General features: G+C 41.3%; 1 protein-coding gene across 4 annotated transcripts in view; it reads right to left on the reverse strand.

Annotated features, from left to right (window-relative positions):
• The window catches only part of LOC119503242 (zinc finger MYM-type protein 4-like), a 38,608-nt gene that overhangs the window by 2,824 nt on the left and 23,458 nt on the right, over window positions 1-12,326 (reverse strand). For all 4 annotated transcript variants that reach the window (XM_037794917.1, XM_037794916.1, XM_037794918.1 and 1 more), the window contains exons 11-25: window positions 11,954-12,136; window positions 11,078-11,228; window positions 9,861-10,033; window positions 9,624-9,768; window positions 7,923-7,991; window positions 7,762-7,793; window positions 6,963-7,086; window positions 5,331-5,443; window positions 4,920-5,145; window positions 3,602-3,832; window positions 3,288-3,397; window positions 2,977-3,154; window positions 2,586-2,737; window positions 1,313-1,427; window positions 938-1,186 (exon numbers count right to left, since the gene is read on the reverse strand). In XM_037794917.1, coding sequence (XP_037650845.1) covers window positions 938-1,186; window positions 1,313-1,427; window positions 2,586-2,737; window positions 2,977-3,154; window positions 3,288-3,397; window positions 3,602-3,832; window positions 4,920-5,145; window positions 5,331-5,443; window positions 6,963-7,086; window positions 7,762-7,793; window positions 7,923-7,991; window positions 9,624-9,768; window positions 9,861-10,033; window positions 11,078-11,228; window positions 11,954-12,136 — 2,251 coding nt within the window. The remainder of the gene's footprint in view (window positions 1-937; window positions 1,187-1,312; window positions 1,428-2,585; window positions 2,738-2,976; window positions 3,155-3,287; window positions 3,398-3,601; window positions 3,833-4,919; window positions 5,146-5,330; window positions 5,444-6,962; window positions 7,087-7,761; window positions 7,794-7,922; window positions 7,992-9,623; window positions 9,769-9,860; window positions 10,034-11,077; window positions 11,229-11,953; window positions 12,137-12,326) is intronic.

The following is a 12,326-nucleotide window of genomic DNA, read 5'->3' on the forward strand; positions in this document are numbered from 1 at the left end:
TTCTTCAAAACCATTTTTTGTTGTATTTGTTGAAATTCTCATCAAATCAAATCAATAAATCCGACAAAAAAATGAGAAAAAAAATGGTAATCATTTCATTCGGGCCGAATGAAATGACTGGACGGGCTACCTGCCTGTATACCTATCAGCCCGCCTGCCTGCCGGCGTGCACTCTTTGCGTCTTTCACAAGTGGCTAGCTTGACAGCCATGTTTCATTGTTTACGTTCATTATGATATGTTTGTGTTCATAATGATAATTTTGGGGGAGTGGCTTTGGAGGGAGACCTGAAGGGACGGACTGTCAGTGTTGCAGACTTGTTGACTTTCTCGCTAGATTTAGGGACTTTTGGATCTAGTGCTGCTTTTTTTTTTTTTTTAAATCTAGCGTATTCTTTCTAGTTTCTCAAGATTACCAACCCCAGCTTTAACACACCAAATAATAGACACAGATAAAGAAATGAAATATCCCTGGTGAGAATTTACTTTACTTTTACAGAAAATAATACTGTCTGCAGTGTGTTTAAAGGAACAAGTGTGTAGGACCTGGCAGCGACCGAAGTTCCCACTGCTGGTCAAAATAATGCGCTGTCACCCCGAGGTGACTGTGACTGCTGAGTGGAGTCAAAAAGTCTAATGAGCGCAACTGTCATAGTCTGTCCCGACTCCCCACTGCTTTCGCTTTCTGGTACGCTTTCAATACGGTGGCGGCTCTTGAAGGCAATTCATACAGTGCAGTCGTTGGATACGATCCAAATTATTTCCCGCAGTTGTGTTAATGCGTTTAACAACTTAGTGCCATTAAAACGAATTTGCGTTAAAACATTATCATCCAATTAACTTTGACAGCCCTTGTATTAATATCCTAAAATATGTTATAACAACATGTTGGTACGGAACAAATAGGTACTTCACTTTGACCCTCAGCCATACTGGTACCTGACTCAGCCTCGTTTATGGATATTGGCGGGTAGAAGCGCAGGAAGGTGGTCTTGGTGTTGTTCTGGTTGGTTTTAGTGCAGCGCATGACGTGGGCGAAAGACAGCTGGCGGTGCTGCTCCACCGTGGTGAAGCCAAAGTACTTGCAGCAGAAGAAGAGCAGGGTGTTGAGGAGGACGATGGGGGAGTACGCCCCCAACTGTTTACAGTCCCACAGAAACTCCTCCTCCACACGGGAATGGATATAACCTGCAGAGAGAAGGAGGGAGAGACCTGTTAGAAATCTGGTCAAATGTGGGTTTGTTGGTGTAAAACGGACTGACAAGAAGACAAACTGAAATATTGACAGAATCAAATTGCAAATGTTTAACTCACCATTTGCTGTGATTGAGGGTTTGAACCCTCTCAGCATATTATTGAACTCAGTGGAGAACTTGTTGTAGAACCGATCCATGAATATGTTCTCCACACGACCGTTCTCAAACAGGTACTGCAGAGAGACAGAAGGTAACACAGTCATAACAAGCAATGCCAATAACGAGAGTAGCTGTCATTCATTTCACTTTAGCATATTAGCTGATGCACGTCTTTTTGGCTGGACCGCAGAGGGCCAGCCCCAAAAACACAAAAGTCTGTCACTGACTGAGTGATGAAGTTACAGGATTGGTCAGCCGAGTGTTGGAGTTTCCTCATTGGCCTTCCAAACCGGAACTAACAAGGCGGCTCGTTTGGAAACTTTCTCCTCTTATGTCAGGAAAATAGTTCACCCAAATGTGTTTTTGAAAACATTTTATGCGAGAAATAAGCCATGCAGTTGCTAAATCAGTCTTTGTTTTGGATCGAAAACAGTTAGCTTAATAGTTTCTAGGGAGTTTCCAAAGGTGGCAGGTCACGTAGGCTGGTGACTGGAGAAGGCAGTGTGTGTGTGGCGGTCACCGCAGTGTGTCATGTTCACTGCTGCAATTTTACATACAAAAACTACATGAAAACTAAAATCATACTTGGCGATATGTGCACAGTATTAGAAGATATTATTGAAAACTACTGACGCTCTGTTCTGTTTTTGATACCAAATCACAGCATGGCTTCTTCTATGGTGTTCCTCAAGGTCTTGGTGTCTTAATGTGGTATTTTGGAGGGGTTATTGATCATTTTTATCAATTCTCCAGTGGTAAAAAATGGTTAAATTTAGCACCAAACCTGTGTAACAAATGATATCAACCCAAAAATTGCGGCAACAACTTATGAGACATAATAGAGCATGGGGATGACCATCATATACTTCTATCATAATGTTCTAAATCCTTATACACTTTTACAATTCCTTTTAAATAATTAATTAATTAATGTTTATTTCTGATTTATGACTAGAACAACTTGACACACAGTGCTCAGCTGCATCTCAGATTAATCTTCAGGCTCCCAGATTTCAGATGATGTACACCACTTCTATGTGACATCTACTGTTGACCTGCTATCTCCCCCTAAAGACCCCCTGGACCTCCCTAAAAAAGACTAAATTGGGTCTTTTGTGGGTCTCAGAGGGTTAAAGTCCAGGGGTTTGTAAATTAATTCAAATGAATTGATGTAGGCTACTAATGACTGTGAATATGTGCCACGTGCACATTTAAAGAGAAAAGTGTCTTGCCTGTTGAATGCCGAGGCAGAGGTAGAACAGACTGTCGGAGGAGTACGGCTCTCCATTGGGTCGTTTCACCTCAGTGATGAAGCAACAGAGGCCGTAGCTCAGCTCAGCAGTGGTACAGCGAAGAACATCCTCCTTCAACTCCATGGGACGAGCTGAATCAAGACATAAAGGAGTCCATATTATCAAAGGTTAAAAAAAGTCACATTTTACACAAAACTATTAATTAGGGCTGTCAATCGATTCAAACATTTAATCACGATTAATCGCATGATTGCGTTAACGTGTTATTATTGCATTAACTTTGACAGCCCTAATAAGTACCTAATCTTGGATCAAGTAATTGAACTATCAAGGTGGGCTTTATTGGTATTTACGGTACATCCAGACTTACAACCGAAGCGAGGCTTCTCCAGGTTGGGTTGAGTTTGCCTCCACTGGATCCATCGCTTCCAGGCATCAACTCCATAATGACTCTTCAGTTTTGGGACGTCTCCAGTCATGGCCTTGCTGACAGAGCCTTTTTGAGCCGACGCTTCAGCTGCCTTAGAAGACCGCTGTGACTTACGACCCTTAGGCAGAGGAGAGAGAGGAGGTTGCATCATGGTTATGGTCGGGGTGAGACAACCTGCCACATGATAGGTATGCCCAGTGTCCCAACTACAAATTAGTTTTGTGCAAGTACAATCAGATCTAGACGGTTACCTTCTTTTCTCGGGCTTTCCTGTGAGCTTGTCGTCGTCGTGGAGCGTCAGGCGGAGGGCTTGGGGATCCCCGGGGCTGCTCTCTCAACCGCGCCATCCTCTCCAGAGTTTCTGGCAATGACACCACATGAAACATCAGATCAAGCTGATCACACATGCAACATTTCAACTAAACTCTTTGAACACAGGTCAAGGTAAGGATGGGTACTGAAACAGCACACACACATACGCCCACGCACGTTGCAGGTCAAGGTGGAGATAAAACTAATATGTTGTTGCATCATGCACATAGATGTGTACATCTCATCTCCTCACCGATAGTGAAGTCAGCTTCGATGTCCATGGGAGGCGGAGCTGCAGGCGGAGGTTCGGAGTAAGGCTCATTGGTCATACCCACAGGAATGTCTAGAATGGTGTTGAGCTTCTCCTGGCCGTACGGTCGACTGGGAGACTGGAGACCTGCGTCAGTGGAGGGGTCCTCCCAGTTGTTGAGGAAACTGGCCAAGTCGTCTGTGTCCAAGTCGTCACTGTAGTTACTGCCGTGGTCTGTGAAATAAACAGTAGAAGAACTCGTCATCTAGTGTAATAGACTTTACTGATATTAAAAACCTACTAAATAAGCGGGAAATCATTTGATGTAACGTTGAAAGAGTGAAAGGCTGTAAATAGCCTCTCCGTGCAAACACTGAATCAAAACCCAGAGTTCACGAATGGTTGGCATCATGAACACTTATGCACAAATTGATCTAAAACTGATGCACTGAAGTTAACTCTGATCAGCTAGTCTGCTGGTATCGATGTTCTTAACACAACGTTGTCAATCTCTAACTCTTCAAATAAGTTATCAGCAAGCATGTAAGGAGCCTAGCTAGCAACGATAGCTATAAATTGGGTTTTTGAGGTTAGCACGCTGTACATTGCTGCTTAAGAGAGCGTGGGTGTGCCTCCTTATGTGCACTAGGAATGTCACGATTCTCCAAATCCACATTTCCATTTGACTTTTGATTTTAAGGTCACGATTCGATTCGATTCAAACATGCCATTGTTAGACTATGGATTCTCGATTGGTAAAGATCAACAGATCATTGGTTTCAGAAAAAAAGAAGAGAAAAATAACAATCAAAAATCCTGCTATTAATTCCGATGGTCGAGAATTTCGATAGATTTCCGATTAAGAATCAAAATCGTGACACCCCTAATGCGCACAAACGCCCCAATCACCTCTATGGCTTTTGCTTTTGACCAAAAATCCTCTGAAACATGTGGTAAGCATCAGAGCGATGTCTCTTGAATTGTCAGTTGTTGACATGAGCGTCGGTCAGCACAGCCCTACTGTACAAACATACAGGGTTTTCTGTCCTCTGGTCAGTTTTACTCTCTTTTCCATACACTGGAATGAATGCTGACGAACTGACAGTTTTATGTTCTTTGAGTTCTTCCGCTAAATCAATGTCATGTTAGAGGAAATCTGTTTCTTCATAATATTTTTTTCTCATTCTGAAACCAAAAACAGGGTTAGGATATGTTTTACCTTCATCATGATTGTTTGTCCGGTTTCCTTTAAACCACTCCCTCTCTTCTTTTCATGGTTTCCTTGAACAGTTACAAAAAACATTAAAAATGTTTCTCTTACCATCTGGAGCAGCTGCTTCTTGTCTCCCTCTCTCTTTCTCCACCACTTTCTCCTTTGGTCTCTCCTCTTTCTCATTCTTCTCATTTTGTTCTGCAACCATCTCAGCCATGAGGATGAGCTCTGCCTCGAAGGGGTCAGACGGGATCTTTTCCTTGATCTCCTGGATGGTTTCCATAATGCGTTCAGCGCTGTCCATCGTCACAGGAAGGAACATGGGTATAGGCACCTGTGGTAGACAGAGTAAGAATACAACAGCCTATGAGGGTCTGTAATGAGGAGGATGAGGATGCTGTTGTCTAATATACGTACAGTATTTCATCATGTAATCATGATAATGAGATGATCCATTTTTGATCTGATTTCATACTTCAGAGAATCAAGAACCAGAGGTGGTAGTAGTGTTTGACATACCGGTAATGGCAGGCCCACAGGTCTAGGAGTACACTGGCTGTACATGTTCATGGGTACAGGAATATACACCGGCACTGGGACAGGAACAACCATGATTTTAGGGAAGATGTCATCTATAGAGAGGGGGAAAAGAAAAAAGTTCCATAATTGTGAAGGTGTACAACTGAGTAAATGTTTCAACATAAGCAAGTCTTTAGTCGAGATATGTAAATATAGAATACAAACTTTAAGGGTCAGCACATTCAAAGATTGTGCTGATATGATTGTGGACTCTAAAGAAGGGATGTCGCCGTACCAGAAATTTATTAGTCGATACCAATACCAGTAAAATTCCGCGACTCTTGATTTCCAATTCGTTACCATGGTAAAAAACAAAAACAAACAATAAATCCCATGTACTTCAACATCCACTCCCTTTATTACCGTTTGCATACTAGTTTTTGTAAATGTATTATTAATCCCTGATGATCCACCTCGAGTTTGTCACCAAATATACAATTTTACAAGCTTACATTTGAATACATCATGATAACGTTAAAATGTACCTTTGCCCAATACAAATTTTTGGATAGAACTTAAAAGCATCATAATGTAACTCAATGCAACCTCCTCTAACGTTAGCTGTCAGCTCCGGTATTTAGCCAAGCAGGTTAGCGGCTGCTAACAACTAACGTTACTTGTTCCCCCTCTTGCCGATTTCAACACAGATTGGTTGTTCACAGTGTAGCATCATCAGGGAAACGCTGTTAGTCTCGAGGCCTGATCTCCAGTACTGTAGAAAAACGAGTACCGTCACGTTTTCCAAATTTTGACATCAACTTGGTAGCGAATCATCGGTCCCTAATCTAAAGAACAACATTTTGCTTGATGTTTTCAAAGGGAAAAAAAGAAAAATGAATATGTACCACCACAATAAGAAACAGGAAATCTAAATGGTTGGAATTTTTTTTAATTATGTTCACCAGTTGAGCCAGAAGTATCTAACAAAATACCATTATATATACACGCACGCACGTACGCCTTTCTATTGGAACCAGCATTAACTTTATCAGCAATCTGAGCTCCAGTAGCTCTTCTATTGGATCGGAAAACACGGGCCAGCCTTCGCTCCCCACGTGCATCAAGGAGCCTCGGGTCTGACCCTGTCTCCGGTTTACCTTCCTTGGACCACTTTTGGTAGCTCCTGACCACTGCAGACCGGGAACATCCCACAAGAGCTGCAGTTCTGGAGATGCTCTGACCCAGTCGTCTAGTCATCACTATCTGGCCCTCGTCAAAGTCGCTCACATCCTTACGCTGGCCCATTTTTTTCTGCTTCCAACACAAAGTTCAAAATGTTCACTTGCTGTCTAATATATCCCCCCCACTATCAGGTGCCATTGTAACGATATAATCAATGTTACTCACTTCACCTGTCAGTGGTCTTAATGTTATGGCTGATCGGTGTATATAAACAAGGGCATAGGCAACAAGAAATTCCCATTAAAATACTGATCAAACATATGCTTGCAGTGGACACTGCATTTCCAAAGCATTTGCCAAATAATTATTTTTGAATTCTTCTTCTTGTTAGTCCGACTGTAGAGGAGAGATGTTACCATAGAAACACTGTTGTCTGGGTGTTGCTTTTACCTGTCTGTGCTCCGACATCAACTGTCTGTGTTCGACAGGAAACCCCTTTGTTCTGCACTAGCGGTCTGCAGAGAACAGCCTTGTTCTTCAGGATTTTGGGGCCAGGATCAGTCTGAATACTGATCTGAAGGTCAGACAAAGGACATAAATAGTAACAACTCCAGAATTAATAAACATCAAATAATAGACTAATAATGAGCTTATGGCAGCCACAGCAGAGATCTTCACAAATGGCAGTCTCTAAAGGCACCAACTGCACCAAAGACATGAGTGTGTACAGACTGATAGTGAATCAAAGTTTCATTGTTTTATTGATGCAGATTTGACGAGCTGAAATCTTCTGTGCAGGCCACAGCACGTCACTTTTCCTCGTCATCTTGATCCAAAAACTGAGCTTAACTGTGCCTCCTCAGTGTTGTTAGACACATCACACAGAATCCTTTTGCCTCAACGTTATCTTGCACTGCACTATAAGTTTTACTCTCCTGTTTAATCTGTTTTATTCAATCTTATTTTCACCCTCGGTTTTGTTTTTGTACTGCCTTTTGTGTGTTTATCTGATCTTTTTGTCTCATGTAAAGCACTTTAAATTGCTTTGTTGTTAAAAGGTGCTACACAAATAAATTTGCATTGCTTTGATTGCTTAACTGTATCATAGAGCACACCTGTATGGAAACATCTACACCTGTTTGGTTTCTCCACTCAGTTATGCATGGTTTTCCTTTCATTTGTCACCTGTATATATATATATAATTGAATTTTACTGTATATAAAATAGATTTAACATATGACAACTTACATGTCCATAGTTCTTTGTTTGAAAGACCGCGCCTGCGGAAACAAAGTAAGAAACCTTCACAATCAACACTGTCAACTGACTGAATGAGCATACAGTAGGTATTTCTCTCTTATGTTTGACATATAGTCCATAAATGCCTGTATTTGTGTGTTGTTGTGTACCTTGCGGGGCAGCTCTGTCGGAAGCAAGCGAGATGACGTTGGCAATGACAGGTGTGGCCTCCCCTGTACCTGCAGATCCAAGAAAACACCAACAAGATCACCAATCGATTTCAGAACATTTTACTTGACCCATGTGCATCACCAGAGACATTTCTGGCTTTTTAATTTTCAGATCATTTTGGCTGTGTTAATGCATATGGCATAGATTTTGGCAAGGGTGAGAGGTTTTTTTATTTTGGAAGTTCAACCTCAGCTCATATAATGAGTCTATAATAAACTGTGTAGCCAGAATACAGCCACTCAGACCCCTAAGGACAAAAATATCCCCATTGAAACCCATTAAAACAACATTTTTTTATCCCATGGCCATTACATCATAAAATCATTCATTCTATTATATCAGGCTTTCAATCTAGAGCCCTGGTTTCAAAATTGTAGTTTGTAATATTTTTCCACAGATTGAGCCATTTCCTCCCGTTAGTCCAATGAGGCAAATACGTGCTATTCTCCTGGTCTCCACTAGGAGCATCGCTGGGTTAAAATCCATTCACCTATGTATCGCAATTTTTTTTTAACGATTTTGAAATCGATTTTTTAATGCGACAATCAATATATATTTGCTTCATTTGAGTCTACACGGATGTAGAAGAAAGTTACCGCTTTTATTGTTGTAGTCTGAGTAACGTGACGTAAAATCCGTTGCATATCCGTCAACCAAAACAAATCGCAGCCGGACGAAACAACAAAGTAGAAAACGGCTGAGGGTGTGCATGGATACGACCTGCACCCTCACAGTTTAAATCCAGCGTGGTAAACACTACACATCCAGTAAAGTATGGAAACACTTTGGGGTTCACACATTGACAGGAAAAGCAGAGCTAAATATGGCTAAAGCTGAATGCTAACTCTGTCACGGACAGGAAACGTTATCGTATGGCGGTAACATGTGGTCGAACCAGCCGCCACTCTCATCTCCGTGGTCAAATGGGCTGACACTACAACTGTAGAGCACCCATATACTGACATTTATGTTAAATGTATTCAAACGGCCCCGATGGAGCTGACCATGGATGAATAAAGAGAACGGAGCTGACGGGAGAGCTAGAGACCACCTTGGAGAAGTTAGAGGAAGTATACACGTGTGACTATGTCCAGTTTTCAAAATAAGGTGTTAACAAAGGGAACTGTATGTACAAAATACATCTATGGAAATAAGATTGATTGGATTATATTATATTCACCAGAAGTACAAAACATTACATGTCAAATACCACTAATTTGTGAGGGAAATATCTTTATTCTTTGATTTTTGAATTGCTGGAAAAAACTTAATAAAAATAATAATGCCTGACAATGACTGTAAGAAAGACCAACAATATGGTTGAAAAAAACTCTTAATCCCCCCCCCCCCCCCCCCCCCCCCCCCCCCGTCTCTCCCCTGCAGAGCTGCAGGGGGGGATATGTATATATGTGTGTGTGTGTCAACTTTTTCCCATTGTCTAGTGTTAAAAAAAATTTGCAATAAATCGTAATACCCAAGTATTGAATCGAGAGATGGGTGTATCGTCCCAGCCCTAGTGTTTTCACAAATTTTTCACATCAGAGCAACTGTTTTAAAAGGGATTCACAAGGGTTAAGAAGTCAGAATTAAAAACCACAATGTAGGAAAATAGAACTTGAAATGGCAACAATAACACACACCTCTGATGACCTCGCCCTGCGTGGTCACTATATCACAGCAGAACTGTAGCAGACAACTCAGATCACAGAAGTGTTTGACTTCTCCCAGCATGGGGAGACTCTGCTTCAGTTTCCCTTTGTGGCCGCAGGTGTCACACTTTGCAACCTGAGAGAAAACAGTGAGTTAACATTTAGATAATCATCACCATTGTTTTTTTTTAGTCTGTGGTTTTAATAACTGCACTGAGGCTTGCTTACATGGCAGAAGAGCATGGTGTATTTGGACCTGCACTCCTCAGAGCAGAACTCCTCCGTCGAGCCTCCGTACTGTGCCGTCACCAGCTTCTTGGACATACTGTGGCAGTAGACGCAGGATTGACAGTGCTTCCCCCAGTTTTTAGTCAGGTCGTGTCTAAAGAGGAGCTTACAGCCTGGGAGGAAAGAGAGGAGAGGCTCAGGGATACTATGCATAAGTTTCACACCTTAAAGACACAAGTGTGCAGTTTAATCCCTTAACACGCTGATGGCACGCTGGCCGGCCCGGCCGCAATTCTGTCTTTCAGAGGCTGTAAAAGGCTCAGATTTCAAGCTAGAGTGAAGATGCTGGTATCGTATGAATACCTAAGTTTTGTTCCAAACCATGTCATGCTAGCTTGTCGGGAAGAAAGCTAAACAACGCTCCAAAGTTGTGCTAAATTTTGGTGAGGAAAAACTGGCATGTCGATTTTCAAAAGGGGTCCCTTGACCTCTGACCTCCAGATATGTGAATACAAATGGGTTCTATGGGTACCAACGAGTCTACCCTTTACAGACATGCCCACTTTATGATAATCACACATTGTTTTTTACATGCAGTATAATTGTGTTATTTTTGCCTATACTAAAATGGTGTATTTGAATATTTCTGCATACTGGGGTTCATAAACAGTCTTGGAATTACATAACTTGGGTATCACTGTAAAGCTGAGACTCTTGTGGATCCACTGAGCCCAACTGTATTCATGTGTGATGATGTTAGTCCCCATAGTAGCCATTTCATTATAGTGAGACCATGTTTTTAAACTTGACCTTACTGTATAAAATGACCTGTGGTGACCTTTAGGATAATCACAGCCACATGAAACGTTACAGCCACAAACTAGAGACCTAGAGCATTCAGAGGATGGATGGATCAAACTAGAGACCTAGAGCATTCAGAGGATGGATGGATCAAACTAGAGACCTAGAGCAACAACTTATGAGACATACTAGAGCATGGGCATGGACATCAGATACTTCCATCATAATGTTCTAAACCCTTATACACTTTCACAATTTATCTAAATTAATTAATTCATTCATTTTTTAATACATTTTTGTTTCTTATTTATGACTAGAACTACTTGACACACAGTGCTATAAATATTGATACGCTTTGATGGTGTGTGTGTGATTGTGTTTTTTTCGTATGTATACATTTCCATCGGTCTCCTTACCGTCGCTGCAGAAGAAGCAGTCTCGGTTGTTAATTCTCTTGGCCTCTCTGGTGATCTTTTCGATCTTACAGTATTCACACAGGCTCGTCACATAGTTGTCTTTCTTGAACTCATGAGCACAGTCCACGCTACACAAGAAAACTACCTTGTCCTGCACACACAGAGGTATAAACAGGTATAAACATTACATCACCCGTACACAGAAATGTCAGTATGCAGGGCTCCAGACTAACTTTTTACATTGGTTGCACTCATTTAGGTGCACCAGCACATCATTTAGGTGCAAAAAAATCTTCATATGATTAAATTCTCTAGTTTATTAGTTCTTGTTTTCTAATATTTTAATATTAAAGACAGACACTGAATGCCTGTCTCCAACTTGATAAAGGTTGGTGTACTGTGAAAACATCATGGGCAACGATGGAAAGACATTCAGTTGCCAGTTTATTATGGACACCTAGCTAAAACTAATACAGTCTAATACAAAAGTCCTGCAATAAAAACTCCCTTCATGAAGGTGTTGATTCAACTTTATGATAATTTTGAAGGTTGCCGTTTGTGGTGCTGTTGAACTGTACTACATTATACAAACAGGTGTTTCTGTTATCCAACAGATTTTTTCTTGGGGCATTATGTACCTTTCTCTGCTGTGTCTATCTACTTTCCTGTTGTATCAATAGAAATACTGCCCACTAAAAAAAAAAGACTGAAATCTGTAGTCATCAGTCACCCAGATCAATGCATTAAAAAAAATATTCCTATGCAACACTGTATGTAAAAATCTGGCTGTCTGTCTTGGGAATATAAGAACCCACACTAAAATGAACTCCCATTTTAAAACACACACACACACACACACACACACACATACGTTACCTTGATCTGTAGGAGTTCAGGTTTAAAAGTGATGTTGCGGGTACACTGGGGGCAGTTCAGTCTCAGTGGTCCTTTGGGGGCCTCATGCAGAGTTTGGGTAGTAGTGACGGTCTGGATTTGGGTGGATCCGATTGGCAACTTGGTAAAAACATTCACCTGTTTCTGGGACTTCTTGAACTTGTCCTATGGCACAGAAAAACATTACAGGTGAGTGAAAACCACTGTGAACAAGGAACACGTTCTAGTGCAACACTAAACGTATATTCTCCACAAAGGATTACAACTTTATAACAAATATACCACTTTGATTTGAGCTGGATTTGCTAGAGGTGCGAGCCGAAATATTTTGGGCAGTAATTTTAACACTAATGCA

Source organism: Sebastes umbrosus, chromosome 15 (genome assembly GCF_015220745.1).
Source record: "Sebastes umbrosus isolate fSebUmb1 chromosome 15, fSebUmb1.pri, whole genome shotgun sequence".
Lineage (NCBI taxonomy): Eukaryota > Metazoa > Chordata > Actinopteri > Perciformes > Sebastidae > Sebastes > Sebastes umbrosus.